This window comes from Eleutherodactylus coqui, chromosome 12, assembly GCF_035609145.1.
Source record: "Eleutherodactylus coqui strain aEleCoq1 chromosome 12, aEleCoq1.hap1, whole genome shotgun sequence".
Taxonomy (NCBI): Eukaryota; Metazoa; Chordata; class Amphibia; order Anura; family Eleutherodactylidae; genus Eleutherodactylus; species Eleutherodactylus coqui.
In genome coordinates this window covers 94,595,196-94,613,261 of record NC_089848.1, presented here as the reverse complement: position 1 = coordinate 94,613,261, position 18,066 = coordinate 94,595,196, and the positions used below count along the sequence as shown (strand labels likewise).

At 42.8% G+C, this 18,066-nt stretch overlaps 1 protein-coding gene across 1 annotated transcript in view; it reads left to right on the top strand.

The window, feature by feature from the left end:
* CDK6 (cyclin dependent kinase 6) overlaps nucleotides 1-18,066 on the top strand; it is a 138,146-nt gene that overhangs the window by 44,841 nt on the left and 75,239 nt on the right. Inside the window, exon 3 of the mRNA XM_066585728.1 lies at nucleotides 14,666-14,801. Coding sequence (XP_066441825.1) covers nucleotides 14,666-14,801 — 136 coding nt within the window. The remainder of the gene's footprint in view (nucleotides 1-14,665; nucleotides 14,802-18,066) is intronic.

The window sequence follows — 18,066 nt, the reverse complement described above, 5'->3', positions numbered from 1 at the left end:
AAGCCATTTTTCCTTATTTAAGGGAAAAAAATTCTTCCGGATTCCATGTCTGGCAATCAGAATATTTCTTGGATCACCGACCCTTCTGAAGTAATTAGTAACTAAAACTCGTAATAATGTATCGCTCAAGAAAGATGTCCAGGCCGCTCAAACTTTTTTATCGAGTTTGCAATCACCATGTCCTCTGGAACAATGTGCCATAGTCTCACTGCTCTTACAGTAAAGAACCCCCTTCTATGTCGGTGTATAAACCTTCTTGTCTTTTAGAAGTAGAGGGCGCCCCCTTGTTACAGTCACAGTCCTGGGTATAAATATATATGTGTTTACGTTTTATGCTTTGACGATCTATATCATGCTTTGTCCCCTCCCGCGGTACACTGAGGTCTATATATCAGCAAGTCCCTGTAAACTAAGGATTTTGGTTTCGGAAAAGTCTTCATAGAGAATCTTATAGCTATTTATTTATTTCCTTACCCAGGAAAACGCTAATTCCACATTCCCTCATAAATTTTCCTTTCGTGATCCAGAAAACTCACTTTCTGTTCCCTCATTTATTTATATGGGATTTGGGATCTCAGCTGTCCATAGTTATCTGCTAGATCTATTAATACCACATATGTAAAAATAATATCTGGCTTCTGATTCCCACTGATGAGAATGACGTTGATTCAAGATCTGTTTAATAAATTGTCCATCAAACCCGTGAGTCAGAATATGAGACTTGGTCCACAGAGATATCTATTGCATGTTGGTCAGCTGTATCTTCATGTAGTTTGTTGTATACCTATAATGACATTGCCATCTGTTTATAATTTATACTATAATTAAGGCATGACTTTAGTTAAAGAGGTTGTCCAATTGCTCGTGTGAGGCAGAGTGTTAAGGCAGCAGTATGCAGTACTAAGCTCTTGCTCATGACCTGAAGGTTGCAGGTTTAATCCCCACTGGTTCAGGTAGCCGACTCAAGGTCAACCCAACCTTCCAAGGTCAGTAAAATGAGTACCCAGCTTGGTGGGGGGTAATAAATTACCTGAAAGCGCTGCGGAATATGTTGGCGCTATACAAATAACAAGATTTTTTTTTTAAATTTATTTTGTTGGACAACATTGTCCCTTTAGCTCCAACTGTCTTAAAATAACAAAAAGTGCAGTACTTGCCCTTGTTCTGCACAGGGATCCAGCGCCACAGCCCAACCATCCACCTGTTGTGTTGTTGCTGATGATGTCATCGGAATCCACCTAACCGCTACAGCCAATCAGAGACCCCAACCAATCCCAAGAACTGAATCGATGGGGGGCTCTGTGGCCTCAGATTGTCAGGCAGCTGTCACCTGGGAGAATTGCGGGGCTGCAGTGCTGGATTCTCAGGGCTGATGATGGGTAAAGACATATTTGTTTTACTGTTATGATTTTAAAATGTCAATTTGTAACTGGACAAACCCTCTAATGCAATGCAGTACACTGCAGTATAAGGCCTCGGTCACACGGGCGATTTTCCGTGCGATTTTATAAAACCATTGCTTTGCAATGGTATCGGACACATGAGCGCTTTTTATGCGCTCGTCCGATAAATTATAGAACAGAAATCGCAGATCGCACCTATCTGCGATCTGCGATTCCTGTTCTCTTCTCTATATGCGCTCAATGGGGCCGGCAGCAGCAGCGCCGACCCCATTGAGAACATATACTAGACAAATCATTCTCCTCTGCCACAGCTGTAACAGCTGTGGCAGAGAAGAATGATGTTTGCCCATTGAATTCAATGGAGCCGGCAATACAGCCGGCTCCATTGAAACCAATGGGCTGCCGGCGATCACACGATGAATTTTTGGGAAGGGCTTAAAAATATATGGGTGAGTGAGTGCTGCCTCTGATTGGCTCAGCGCAGGGACCAATCAGGGGCAGCTCTCAGCTGATTGACAGCTGAGAGCTGCCCTTGATTGGTGAGGGCTGTGACCAATCAGAGGCAGCTCATTCAGCAGCGGGGGATTTTAAATCCCCGGCTGCTGAATACTACTCACAGCAGTTCAGGAGAACTGCCGGCCGCGGCTGAACTCCGTCTGCCGGGACAAGGTGAGTATATATTTTTTTAACTTTTTACACATTTCTGGATGAATTCAGGGAAGGGCTTATATTTTTAAGCCCTTCCCGAAAATTCATCCTGAGATCGCCCGCAGCCCATTGCTTTCAATGGAGCCGGCTGTATTGCCGGCTTCATTGAATTCAATGCGCTGGACAGCGCTGCACTGCTCCGCCCCGTTTCTAATGAAACGCGGCTAGGAGCAGATTTTTCGGCCCTGGTCACGCGATTTGCGGATGCGCATCCGTCATGCGATCCGCAAATCGCGGGAAAAAATGCCCGTGTGACCGAGGCCTAAAGCTGCATTCAAATAGCCCTATGGGATTTTGCACCCGAGAACTTGCAACAGGCAGCACACGGGCGCATGTCCGTGCGCTGTCTGATACTCACTACAGTGAACAATGTATGTCCGATTCTCGGCCGTGATACAAACCAGAATAGGACATGCTGCGATTCCTTTTTTCTTCGCAAGGACCATTGGCCTATGCGAAACCTTGCACATGTGAATAGTCTCAAAGCCTATAATGAGTGCTGTTCGTTAAATACATGGACAACACATAAATGAGAAATGTGCCCGTCTGAATGGGTCCTAACAGTAATTTTTAAAGGTGCCCCGATGGGATGTCGGGAGGTTAAACATATGGAATATGAGTTCTCTGACCCCGATCGTTACAACCAAATGTCAGCTATAGATGGCGCCTCTACTGTCAGTACTTCCCACACTTGGCGTAAATGTGCAACGGGGTATAGGAAGAGTTGAACTGCGGTCGAAATGTAACTTTAGTTGCTTCTTGCTTCTATAACCTAATTGCGATTTGAAGTCGCCGTGTAGCCCAAAGCCGGGCTTCGCACTCCTGCAAACAGCTTGCATGTCCATTCAGATGCTGAATTTCTTTTAATCTGAACTTTGCAGGCCTTTCCAGCATGTGAAGGGTTAAGTGCGCCTGCTTAGCTCCCCCAAAATGTAATTATTAGCTGTAAAGCGTCTTTTGTCTCTGCGGAGCGAGTAAAGCGATGGAAGGGACAGAAGTCTATGGTTATATATTTTTTTCAGCCCACATTTGATGTGGTCGTTTGCATACAGCTGCCGAGTAGACAGTTACCTTTGAAAAGAACATTTGGCTGGTTTAATTTGATTAGGCAAAACCACCTCAATCATTTGTGGACTAAAAGCGTTCTCATTTTCACTTGGCAGGAGGAGTTGGGAATGTACTGTTTGCCATGACATTACGCGGAGGAGCACTAAGGGGGACATAGCTAGGCGCTTAAAGGCACAATTACTCTTTAAAAGAAAAAAAAAAAGTTGCAAGATTTGCTGTTCATGTTTTCTGAAGGTGTCACCCCATGGCTTATAACCACAGGCTGTTGAAACATGTTGGGAGTTGTAGCCTCACTATAGTTGGAAAGCAGGTAGGTAGGTAGGTAGGTTGCATACCAATGAGGCAAGATTCACATATACCCTGTTTCCCTGAAAATAAGACATACCCTGAAAATAAGACCTAGCATGATTTTTCCAGAATTTTTGAGGATGCAAAATGATTTTCAGGCTTTTTGAGGATGCTTGAAATATAAGCCATACTCCAAAATTAAGCCCTGCTAAAAGTTAATTAAAAAAGTCAATTTAAATAGTGTCCAGGCAGCTATACATGTAAAAAAGTTAAACCTTTTTGAACAAAACTTAATATAAGACACTGTCTTATTTTCGGGGAAACACGGTAGTTGCATTTCTCTTATTGAAAAAAAATTGCTAGATAGTTGTTGCTTCTTTTTGCAGTGGAAAAGTGGTGCCGTCTTGCCGCCCCGGGTGAGCCCGGTCTGCAACCAGACATACACGGTTCAATGTTTCAGCCTGATAAGACAATTGTGCCACCACTCGGATAAGTGTTTGGTTCTCAGGCCCTTCTTTACTCACACCCAAACTGAAAGGGCCTCAGCTAGAAATGTTTGCACTCTCTGTGTAGGCATTTTAACTCTTCACTCCTTAGACAGCTGTAGATGTTTGTTCAATGTAATGTGGCCAAAAAATGGTGCGTTCAACCCGCAGATGGGGGGCTGTGCCATCCCTTTCTATGATTTCCTTGTATTTTGTAGGACAGGCTCTTCCTGACGTGATGGTTGCCCTTACTTTGATAGTTTTCTGCGGACCACACATGCTGTGGGTTTTCTGGAGCTTTAATATTATTTAGCTATCCTTACAATAAGTCATCAGTATCAGAACAGTGGGGTCCCAACTCCTGGTACCTCCACTGATCAGCTGATTGAAGTAGCTGTAACCTCTTCTAGACATAGTGCTGTATATGATGTAGTGGCTGTTTCTTGTATTGCAGCTCAGTCCCATTCACTCTAGAGTGAGAAACAGATAGACAAGCAATGCTGAACTTCCTACAGGGTGAAAAAAGCAGCCAACCTACCTAATGTTAGGTCATCAATATTAAAAGGGACACTGAGTCTATAGGTGAGCTCGTGCACAGTGGTCTGAAAAGAGACAAGTCTTCAAACTGTGCATGAACTTCACAGAGGGACACTATGGAAACTGGGCAGCAGGTGAATTAAAAAAAACACACTCTTAGGCTCCCTGTCATTATTCGGAACAGCAACATAACTTAGTTTATGGTGCTGTTCTGTGTTGACAGTGTCCCTTTATGGTTTGGAAAACCCCATTAAAGTATAACTAAACTTTTTAAAAACTTCTGACATTATATAGTTACATGTCACAAGGTGTGAATGGTGGGGTCCAGGTGTTAAGACCCCACCGATTACTAAAATTAACTCAATTGTCATGGCAAGTGATGCACGTAATTCGTAGGCTTTCTATAGAGCAGTGATGGAAACAACTGAACAGGTATAGCGCATAGACGAGTGCTTTGGCATGTTTGTCTTAGTGATCAGTGAGGGTCTCAGCTCCCAGACTCCACCGATTAAACATTCTGATGTGTCATTATGACATGTTTTGAAAAATAGTCACAGTCTAAGCAATGACCTGTAAAAACACAGTTAGTTAATTACAACTTACTGGTAGATGATCTGCAGCGTTTCCGCCATGTGGAAAAATATCCTATATGTTACATAAACCTACCCTTATAGTGTTTAGTTATTGCGCGGCGTGTAACAGCGATTGTGAAATAGTTGCACAATCACTTTTGTTATTCTTTATATTAAATAAGGTTAATGGCCAGCCTGGGGCAGCTGGAGGAGATTTCACTCCTCGTTCTCCCCCGCCCATTTCCATTCACTTTAGCAGTGGCCATTCAGTACCGAATGGCTGCTGTTTACACTGAACGATCATCGTTCAGGATTTTATGCAGCTTAAAATGGACATTCGTCCAGTGTAAATGGACCTTTACATGAGATGAACAGGTTATTAGTCTCGTATGTCTCCAATGTGGAAGCGATTTTGTCAGCTTTGGGCGTGACCTGGGCATGACCTGGGCGCTTCCTTTAGGTCAGCCCCGCCAACCCATACTTCCAGTGGAGACGTACTACACTTATACCCTTCCAAACTGGACACAAAATCCAATGCCTGGATCGGACGTCATTTGTTGTCCTAAAAGGACAGATATACACAATATTCTAACACTTAGAATACAAATATTTATAACCAAAAAGTGGAGGTATAGGAAATCTTACCATAACCTACTAATGCGATAAGATTTTGCCAAAAAGCGGAATACTCGCCCTGATGAAAACAACCCCACGCCAAGATCCTCGGTCTGCCCTTACTCTCCCTACTTGGATAACAGGGATAATGCTACTATAATAACTAACTGTAAACACAAACAGATGTTAAACAACTATGCAATGAACCAGATGAAATACCAATGCAGAAATAGCAATTAGTTAGGAAATAGCGGTTTTAACATTCCAAATATCCTTAACACCAAACAGACTTATCTGACAGTGGAAAAGGACTGGAGCCGTTGACTTGACCATAAACCTCTTTAGAATTGAAGTATAACCGGCATCTTCAATGAGGAGGAGCCAAAATAAATGTGTGCAGACAGGCACTGATTGGTCATCTAGGACTCGCTCCTCCCAGCCAACCATCTCCACGCCAGCAGAGAAGTGCTCAGGTTAGCGTCCAATGCCTAAATGACACCAAGCACACGCTGGTATGTGGATCATGTGGTTCAGAGCGAACGCAGTGACGCCACCCCGTTCCTGATCGGAGCTGGTGAGCTGTGATGGCAACATGTCATGCAGAAAAAAAGAAGCTGAGGCCACATGCTGTCTTGTGTTTGGAAGCGCCATAATTTCAGATATGATATAGATGAGATGTGTACATTGCTTCCTACAGCCTACTGAATAAAGTGTATGTAGGGAAGCATTTGTCCCCAAGCCGCCTCATTACATAAACACAGTGATGGAATTTTATATTACTAGCAGCTCCAGCCGTCTGTTGTTTTACCCTTACTACAAGCAAGCTCCACACAGATATTGCTATGTTCCAGGATATGCTAAATAGAAGACGGTAGCCAATAAAACAAGCAAAACTGAATAAAGACAAGTTTACAAACCACGGGGTCAAATTGTATTAGCAAACAAACCCCTGGTGACTCGGGTCACTGTGACACCATCTGCAAACAAACAGGAACTGTTTTGGAGGAGGCTCCCGAATTCTATGAACCAAAGTAAATGTTATAATAACCCAAATTTTGTAATAGAAATCTAGCATAGAAACACGCATACAGGTTATCGTACCATAAAGTGAAGGAATATGTGCACCTTTAACGTAATATTACAGGCAACACAAAGGCTGATTTACGGCTCGTTGCACCACCGTTTTGATTGTAGATCAACAAGTTGACCGGTGATTAAGTAGAAAATCATTGCACCAGTGTGGTTTAGCCCATGATCTGGGTGCAAATCTCAAATCAATTTGATCCCCAAATTTTGAAGAATTAAACTCAATCTAAGTTCAACTGACGAGATCCAAGATGACGGACTGGGCTGATAGTCTGATAGGCTTTTTCTGGATGGTGAAATTACACTCATGTTTGCTTCTGGCTTTTAATATCACTACTAGTAATTATTAGGAAATTATAGTACCGGTGTTTCTGGTGGCGCAATGCACCACACAGCTATGCTACATCCATTATGATCCCCACACACACACACACAGCTCTATTACATCCATCTTGATTCCCACACAAGACAAACACAGCTTGGCTCCTCCCATGGCAGTGACGTCACCACAGGTCCTTCAGCCCACCAGATTTCTGTGGTGGCGGCAGGTCAGTGTCTTCTCTCAGGACTGCTGAGTTGCGTCTGAGGTGATAACGGCTTAGTTCTATTCTCATTTTTGCCCTCCCCTTCCAAGAACCCTAACTGTGTTCTTCTGTCGGTCAGGCTCTGTGTTTTATATATACTGTAGGACCTTTGATGACGTTATCACGGAGCTAAGCGATTATGTCACCAGGGGCGGAGCATGAGAAGCACTCACATACATATTCACTGACAAGTGGTCGTTAGTAGTTTGATGAATGCTGGGAAGATGGCTATGAATGCTAGGAGGAGCACCTGGCTATCACCCATCACAGTGCATGATATATTTCTTCTAGGTTTCAACTTTGATCGTAGATCACTTGAACTTCATTTCACTGATCTAAGATGAAGAATTGTTGGTACAATGCATTTTGCTTAAACCAAGTTCTATAGCTGATCAAAGTTTAACTAAAACTGGTTCAACTACATGGTTGGCAGAAGCAACAGTACCAACAAGACCCCCTAACTCTTTTTACTTTTGTCATTTGCTTCCTTTGTGTTTTTCTTTGGAAAGCCATTGAAGTAATAAATGCCCAGCAGAGCTCTGCATCCTATCCATGATATTCTCATACTTCTTCTTTTGCTATACCTAGTCATACTGCACCCCTTTGTGCCTCAAACCCTGTATTAAACATATGTTTACAATCCCCCTTCTCTCCACACGACTTTTTTCTGCTTCGTTGTTACTCATGTTCCATTTGCCAATTGTAACATAGCATGAGTTAAAGGGGTTGTGTCAATTCAAACTATTGATGACCTATCCTCATCCATAACAGATCGGCATGGGTGCGATGCCCATGACCACCAGGGATCAGTTGTTTTCCCAGGTCAATGTCTTTGTGTACTGAGCCGTTTTAGAGCAGGAAGCAGGCAGCACCGTTCACTGCCGTGTGAACCTGCCCTTTGTGGGACAACCCCTTTTAAGCATCTGTTAGAGGTCCTGCAGGTCCTACTTCTCCCAAGAAGTGCCTCATTTGCCCATTAGGGCTTGTTCACATCATTCTTATACTCCATTTCGTCTGATTGTTCTGCTCTATTTTAGGAGCAGAGCAAGGAAACCAATGGGAGTGCTGGATCTGGCATATGCTGGAAACAATTACACCTGACTGATGCCATTGACTATAATAGAGTCCATCAGGTTTCTGTTAGAGTGTCCAGTATTTTACCTAAAAAGTAGTGCAGCTTACTGCACTATTTCTTACTGTAATTCAACGGAATCTGCAATGGAGGCTCCAAGCAGATTTTAACGAGCCCTCATAGAGATAATGAACCCTCCTCCTTCCAAGAGGAAAACACAGTGACACAATGTGGGATCCCCTATGTAGTGTATATCAACAATGCTTGACTGACCATCTTGACTTATAATGGGGTCCATTGCGTTCTGGCAGACTGGAGAGATGCTATTCATGCTTACAGCTTGCAAAGGCTTCTCTTGGGTTAGAAACAGAGAAGCAAGCTGAACCTCCCACAGGGTGTGAAAAGCAGCTACAGTTCCCAATATGAATAGGACTTAGCAAAACCTCAAAAATGAGCTAAAAAGGTAAATATATGCTGAAATTGGTAATGAAATACCTAACTAATCATATTGTGAAAGTGACAGAGGGTGGTATTATTGGCTAATCTTTTGATAGCTGCAAGGTTACTTCCAACTTTTTTCCCATAGGGATGCATTGAATTTTCGGCATAGTAAAAATTTTAACATGACTCCAAGAGAACATTGTCTTGACATGTAGTCCTATCCTCATCAAGGACAATATAAATCAGACCAAAAAAGACAGGCACAGGTTACAAATTTTTTGTTACTGTGACCACCGAATCCTCTAAACATGATCGTGTTACATTTGAGTGGGGTAGATAGTTGCAATTATTTAATTAATTTCAATTAAATGAAAATCCCATGTTATAGCACCTCACAGTTCACCGCATTGGTTAATTTTCCACGATGGACATGGATAATCCCTGGAACAGAAATGTTCTCATTATTCTGTTTACTTGTGGTAGTGAGGCTTAATACTGGTTACATGCATCCTCACATTCGTAAACTTCCTTTGATGTAGCAGTGTGACTCTGACGTCCTAGGCAGCGACTGATGAAATTAATGGTGTGATTCACTTCGGTATACCTTTCCACATAAGCAGTCTGTGCGGTTCAGATGTTTTTTTTCAAGCCTAATGATGCTCTCCTAGCTCCAGACTTATATAGCACCATTCATTCTGTGTTCATGATGCTCTTCATACAGGTTATGTATTAATAATAATATTTGGGTCAAGTGACAAAACTAAGTAGACCCTGTTGGATTTTGAGCTTGAAGAACCATGTCACGAAGACGTTTGCAAATTCAACAAAAATGTATGTTACTTATCGGGAACCATAAGCAATGACAACTTGAGAAGATACCTTAAAAAAAAACTTAAAGGGTTTATGCAATTGTAAACTGTTGATGGCTTATCCTCAGGATGGATCATCAATAGTAGATCAGTGGGGATCCATCACACAGAACCCACACCAATCAGCTGTTGGCCAGGCAGTGCACCCATGTACTGAATGGATTTCTGCAGGAAGCATACACCTCCGTCCGTACTGTAGTGGCCAGGATTGGTATTGCAGACCAAGTTCCCATTGGAATCAATGGGAACTTAGCCTGCAATACCAATCCTGGCCACTACAGCAGGAATAAAGCTGTCTACGTTTTGCAAAAATCATCTCCCTGCACAAGCTTACTAACTTTGGTGAACAGCTGCTCTATGGGGGTCCTGGATACATGACCCCATTGAACTACTCTTGATGGTCTATCCTAAGTATAGGCCATCAAAGGTTTATAACTGGACAACCCCATTAAAGTGAAGGTTCACCTTTAACTCCACTGTAGTTTATAGTTTACTACAAACAGAGCTTGTTCTACAGGAAAGGAACATTACAGTTTTGAACAAACTGAGTTTTTTCTACTTCAAATGGCTGTAACTCTGTCCCGAAGTTTACTGACATGCTGTTGGTGTGATTTAAAAGCCAAGAGGTATAGTTTTAAAATGGCACTAAAATAATTTTTGTAGCCTAGAACTGGAGCCGTTTGCGGAGGATTACTGAATTTAAAGCTCTCATGTCTGTGTCCAAAGCAGATGGGGGAGCAGCTTATGGCAAGCGGGCTAGAGAGAATGATCTTTGTGATTCTCATGTCTGTCCCCTTGTCCCAGTGGATGGTAACATGGACTTTTATTCATCGTATGACCTCCCCTCCCCTTATCAATTAGAGAACATATTTGCTCTCTGATTGTCACATGGGGTCTTTTTTCCCAGTAAAGAAGTGAAAAGATGGACACTTGCTCATCTAATCAATTTTGTGTCATTTAACCCTGGAGATGTCACAGTCATTGCTGGCCATGCCATCTAAATGTTTGTTTTTTCAAAAAACAAGGTTTCATACAGCTATAGCTACAGAGAAATAAAACTAAACTGGTCTCGGAATGTGGCGATACGCAAAAAGTCTGTTTGTAAAAAAAAGTTTTATATTGTGGGAAAGTAGTAAAACATAATAAAACCACTTTAAATATGGCGTTGTAATTGTAACAACTCATAAAATTAAGTTAACAGAATTTTTATACCACATGGTGAACGCTGCATACATAAATCCCCCAAAAAGCTTAAATAGTTTTTTTCCCCGTTATCTCCCAAGAAAAAAATAATAAAAGTTTTTCAATGCATCGTATGTATCTTTTAAATTGAGTCCTGTAGAATTTAGAACTTGTTGCACAAAATATAAGGTCGCATATAGCTACACTGACAAAAAAAAAACAAACGTATGTCCGCTACAACTTTGAAGAACTTAGGCCTCATGTCCACGGGGAAAATCAGATCCGCTGCAGATTCTCCATGGAGAATCTGCAGCGGGTCCCTCCTGCCCCGCGGACATGAGCGCCGAAAATAGCAATTTAAAAGAATTTACCTATCCGGCGCGGGCGACGAAGCTCTGCTCTTCCTCACGGCCGGATCTTCATTTTCGGCCGGCGGATGAATTCCTGACGCCGGCGGCACGTCGCCGGCACGTCGTCGACGTGCCGCGCGCATGCGCCGGGCACATCCGCCGAGCCGAAGCAAGGGAGATGCGGCCGTGAGGAAGAGCAGAGCTTCGCGGTCCGCTGCGGGTGAGTAAATGCTTTAAATTCCTATTTTAGGTCTCCCGCAGATCCGGACGGCTTCCATAGGCTTCAATAGAAGCCCGCGGGAGCCGTCCCCGCGGGAGACCCGCATGAAAATGGAGCATGGTCCAGATTTTTTCATGCTCCATTTTTTTTAAAATCACTTTTATTGACGATCCGCGGGTATTTATGTACCCGCGGGTGGTCAATGCATCCCTATGGGATGCGGATCCGCATGCAGGAAATCCGCTGCGGATCCTAAATCCTATTTTCCCCGTGGACATGAGCCCTTAACCCTCTCCAATCCACTGTCTGACGTCTAAAGACATTATGATTTAAGGCTGTACAGCTCCGATGTTGGGAGACATCCGTCGGGGCTCTCTTACTGTATATTACCAGCCTCTCTGCTGTCGGAGCCTATCCAATGTGTCACCTCATGCAGTACTGGCTTTAGCCAGCATATAGCGCTGTTGTATAATGGCAAAAAAAAGAGTAAGCCCCCTAGGAAAACTAGGATACAAATTGGATTGGAAAGGGTTAAAAGTACACTTATAACGACTGTGTCAAATATGCTAACATAAGAAAAACATTCAAAATCTACAGTAAAAAAGGGACAATTTCTGGAAGATTATTCCAATTTTAATGGAACTGTTTGAGAATTATACATCTTTGGACATGTTTCCATGAGCTGTGCCACCATTCTGGGATCATTAGAACAAAGTGGTGGTGCATGTGCATTATCAGAGACCTGTAGGTATCAGTAGGGTCGTAGCTCATGAACCTCCACCAGCGACCTCTTCAGCTAGAAGATGATAAAAGGTAAATCTCCACTTTATTTGCTCCAATGTTCACCTGTATATTACAAATAGCCTCAAGTAGCCATGGATGCTGTATGAGTTAATAGTGGTTGTAACTCAATTAACTACATCTATAGTGGTTAGTAGCTACCAAAAGTGGTCCAGAAAAGGAGAACTGATGAACCAGCAACAGCGTCATGGGTACCTAATGCTCATTGTTAAGCATGAGTAGTGAAAACTAGTCCCTCTGGTCCAATCCCACAATAGATTTGCCGAATTGCTGAAAAAATTAAAGGGAGTCGATTAGCTTGAATACTCTGTCCAAACTGCAGGCATCATGTTATAGAGCGGAAGGAGCTGAGAAGATTGATATAGTTTTAAGGGGAAAGATTCAGTATAACTAGTACTTTTTTCATTTAAATCTCTGCTCATTCTGAGCTAAACAGTCCAATGGGCGGAGCTATCAGTGATTGGCAGCCTTCCCTGTATGTACAGTCATACACAGCTGCCAATCACTGATAGGACCGCCCATTGGACTGTTCAGCTCAGAGTGAGCAGAGATTTAAATGAATAACATACAGGTTATATTACATCTGGTCACTTTTAGTAATGCATTAAAATCGCTTTTTACGGAATATTTTATTTGCAAAAGCAAAAAAAAGGTATACAGTTTGGGTTACATTTTGAAGACATCTTGTGCTTCCAAATGCAATACCTGGATTACAGGCGCCATCCATCATAGCGTAAACTCTTATTGCCCCCTGGAAAAAGAGGCTACAATTTATGTGCATAGTCTTACTGGGGGATCATTTTTTTTTCGGTATGCCTCTAGTTTTGCCAGTGTGCAAAATACCTGGCAAGAAAGGTGTTTTTTAGAATTTTAAAGTAAATGTAGGTCAACACAAAGGAATCATACAGCGGAGAATATTTTCCAGTGTTTATACTGCACTGTTGAGACCTGCCTGGTTCCTCAGCATTTGCATGTGTTAGGTTGTAGGCAGTTCTTCTGCATTCCATGTGTCGATTATCTAAATATGTTTAATGTGGGTTACTAACGGACAGTCGAATACCCATAAATAGCTACTTTCAGAAAAAGTTTTTTTTTTGATCAAACAACATCCATGATTTATTTTCTGTCATACAAATGATCACAGTGACCCTCCAAAAATGAGTTGTAGGCAGATGTGATGTCATTGGAAGTTGTTCCCATGACTTTTTGGAGGGTTTTGACCAGTCTGGAATTCGCTACATGGTTATTTAAGATAATTTTGGAGTTTGCTTGTGCGATTAGGGCAAACGGAGAACGACAGTGTGGTGGCTCAGTGGTTAGAGAGAGAGAGAGAGAGAGAGAAAAAAAAGCTCGGGACCTGGCGTCCCACATACAAAAATGGTCGGGTCTCCCATTGTAGTCAATGGGGTTCATTACTCGAGTAGAGCTCTCGAATTTTACGAAAAGCTTGACTCGAATAACGCGGACCCGAGCATTTGGGTGCTCGCTTATCTCTAATCATTAACTTTCTCTGCATTGGTCGCTCAGCATGCAGTGCCTCTCACTGGTCAGTCAAATGGGAGAATCCCTCCCTCATGTTATATAACAGCTGTCATTTAGGTGGTGCGTAACCCTAGACCCCTGAAGACGCCACTATATTGGCGAAACATGTTGGGGGGTTTCTATCATTCTTTTAGCTCAAACACACAGACCCGGCAATATTATATAGGTAGAGTCATTAGTCGGCAGCAGTGACCTGCTTCATATCTTATATAGCTACTAGCTATTTAGGAGAGCTCTATAAAACACATTATACGGCATATTGTCGCAGCCTTGATTGATGTATATTATAGGTAGCTTAGCACTCCCAGGTTTGTTGGGCAGGGGGTTGTATTTTTAATTTTCATGCCTCTTAGTATTTTAATTTAGTTCAATATAAGTTAGATTTTAATGGGTGGGTATTCAATCAGGTTGTTTCTTTTAGAAAGTCGCATACTTGGTTTGCAAGCTTTCTTACATTCAAGTTTCCAGCTTGGGGGGATTCCCAGCACTGATGACCTGGTCTCTCTCATAAATGTGCACAAGTTCAGCTCCCTCTACCCTTTCCCTTTTCAGCGGCTGTGTAGCATAACCACACCTACTCAGTACTACACAGCTATTTCTTTGTTTACCTCATCCTCTATCTCAATAGCTTCTGGTTGTCACAGATCGACATTCAAAATGACAATATTTCCCAATATACAGATGCAATATAATTGTTTCTTGTCCCACTTTTTTCATAAGTACAACCTATTGAGATCACAAGAATGCGATTTGCCTCCTAGTTTTCTTCTAGTACAACTGTTTTGTATGATATTTACAAAGTGTAATATCGAATTGAGATAGTTTTTCTTTTTTTTGCACAGGTTATTTGATGTATGTACCGTTTCACGGACTGATAGAGAGACGAAGCTTACACTGGTTTTTGAACACGTCGATCAAGATTTGACAACCTATTTGGATAAAGTGCCGGAGCCTGGAGTTCCTAATGAAACAATCAAGGTATTTATGACTATGCCATACGTGTCCAATAGTTCAGACTCTGATTGTCAAGCTTAGAAATTCAGTCTTCAAATAATCTAATATGGCATTTTAATTATTATTTATTTTAAAGCAATATTAATTCCAGTAGGCTGTGTAGATTAAAACAGGGTTTAAAACCCTCAACAACACATAACGTACATGAACGCCAAGGAGGTGGGAATGGACCGGGATCTCGCTCCATACATGGTGTGTTCCGGCTGATCGTGTCTGTTAATCTTTAAGTACCGCTGACAGTTCTGACAGCAGCATTTAAATGTCCCGATCCATATTTGGGTGTCGAGAACGGCCCTCCTCGTGATGAGATTGCAAGGTGCCATTATTGAGATATGCAAATAAGAGAGATGGAGCAATACCTCTGTAGTGCCACCTATTGGAAGGCAGTATTCCTGCAAGTCAATGTTAGACTCTTTATACAAGCCTTGTAACAGTGACTGGGAATTGAAATCCATATTGAGATATGCATGCACTGGCATTTTTGTTGACTCGTAATTGAAGAAAGATTGTATCTGAGAGATGTGTCTCAGGAAGCAGCAGTTGGTGAGAGCTTGTATGTCCGAGAGCAGAGCCGAATGTACACCAAACTTGAGGAATTGGTGAAAGTATGGTGCCATTGATTTGGATTGATAAGTTTGATGGGGGTGTTGAGTGCGATGGGGAAAGATGATGGGTTCAATTTTCTCCATTTGAGTTTTAGAGAGCGTGAGGAGAAGAAAGAGGATATGGCAGTTAGACATTTTGGGATTCTGGATAGCGAAGTAGATTTGAGTGTCATCTGCATAAGGTCGCGTGCAGACGGCCGGGTCGGATCCGGCTGCGAGGATTCTCGCAGCCGGACCCGAGCGCCTGCAGGGAACAGTGTGGAACTCACCCGCTCTCGCAGCTCCTGCTCTTTCATGTGCCGGCTGCCGGGCAGCCGGCGTATGCGCAGACTGGAGCCGGCGGCCGGTGAGTGACGTTTCTGTGCGGGGCTCTGCGAGCTCAGCACAGAATTAGAACATGCCGTGATTTGTTTGCTGCACGGGATTTCAAACCGCGGCCATCTGCATAGGATTGCGTATTGTAATGCAATCCTGTGCAGGCGTCCAGGGGCGGAAATTCTGCAGGGAATCCCGCCGCAGAATTTCCGCCCGTCTGCAGGCGGCCTTAAGCTGATATTGAAAGTCATTAGATGAGCTGTCCTAGGCTAAAGGTGTAGATGGAGAAGAATAGGGGTCCTATGACACAACCTTGGGGGACACCAATATAGAGAGTGCGAGGTAAGGATGTGGTGTGCGAGTGTGAGACACTAAGTATTCGGTCAGTGATGTATAAAGACATCAAGAAGAGGGCCCAGTTTGTGATGCCAAAGGAGGAGTTTGTAACAGTAGGGAGTGGTTGACTTGGTCGAAGGAAGAGGACATTCTGAGTTAGCTTGCCTTCACATGGGCGAATTCGCTTTTGCGCGCGCCTGAGTGCAACGACTTTAGTTTATGAACGAGGCTTTAGTGCACGCGCTTCGGCATATTTTATTGCACTTTTTGCGCTTGCAGGGCATGTTTTTTTTTGTGCACTGGATACAACCATGCCCCTGTTTAAACTAATGAGTTCCAGATATGTTCATTTTTTAGTGGAATTGCGTAGCATATTGCTCATCACCTTTTGCATTGTCTGCGCAGTTCAAATTTTGCGCACACGAATACACCAGTGTGTAGAAGCCTTCAATAGAGTGTTATTCCTCATTTGGGACCTTTATCAGTTAGCTAACGAGGAGAGCAGCTACAAAGGTAGTCACCCACACTGCAGAACCCAGCCTGCTATCTCCCTGATGTTAACGAGCACCATGTAATATTTATTTACCCCTGTGGGGGCGCAGCAGAGGAATTGATTACTGGCTCCCCTGCAGATCGCTGTAGTTCCTAGTAGCAAGATCCACTGTGATCAGTTTATTTTCGAGGGTCTCTTCTAAGAAAGATGCCCTGTCCAAATCGGACACCCCCTTTAAAAAATTGTTATGTCTAGGTCCGAGGCATGACAAAGAAAAAAATGTCTTTCTGTGCAATGCATACTAATAGACATGCCATGTAAGTTAGCGGCACACTCCCACGCAGTCTTCAAGACACTTAGAATCTCAGCAAAGGGGCAAACTCGCAGAAATGAATTTAAAAGTCACTTTTCTTTGCCAGGAAAAATATTCAGTGTATTAAATAAAACCTTTTTCCTGTCGGGATCTAAATATCCTGCCACATCAAGAGAGTCCCACGGGCATGAAATGGACTCTTATTGTAGCATTATGCTGGCCTTTTATATACATAATTAGGGGATTTTGCTGTGCCAGCCATTTGTAAAAAGCCAGGTTTAATCATTGCTCTGTGATAATCCCGACTCACTGCTTTTTCCCAAATATCAAACTCCTGTATAGGTTTGTATTGAGAATAAAATTCACTACTTTTATTTCCCATATTATTGTATTTAGTTTTTTTCTACATTGATATCCATAGCTGCTGTCAAAATTCTGCTGGTTACCATTGGAAACAGACTACAGTCTGGCTCCACCCTGCTGTCAGATGTGTGCCCATCATCACACAATGAAATCCACGTAAAAAAAAAATCAGATGCAGATTTCAGTGAAATGTTGTGCCTAAGGCCTCCTGTCCACAGGCGTAATTGAATTGCGGAACCTGCGTGTCTCATGCGAGCGTGCGATTCAACGTTCAATCAGCTCATAGAGAAGCATAGGGCATCCGCACTTAATTAAATACCCACAGATGTGATTTTTGCCGAATTGAGGTACGTGCTGGAAAAAAAATCACAGCATGCTCTATTTTAGTGCGGATGACGCACAGATTTATCTCTATGGGAGCTTACGATCTGCAGTGCATCCGCAAAAAGGCTGGGAGGTGGGATTTCGTTTTTCGCGCAAATTATCCGCTGTGCATCCGCGTGAAAAAACCCCACAATTTTTCGATCTCCCGAAAGAAATTAAAAAATCAATTTATCGATGACCCGCAGTGTATCCTCTGCAGAAATCCGCATTAAAAATCCATTCGCGCCGTCATGTCCACAACACGCGCAGATTTTTCGACTCCTTCCTGAGAGCCGTTCGACCGTGGAAGATTCCCTTTTCCTGTTCCCCGAACAGAACAGGAAAAGGGAACCCTGAATGCAGGTGTGAAACCACCCAAAGAGAAGAAAAATAACCATTTTTTTCCCTAGATACCGTGTTTCCCCAAAGATAAGACAGTGT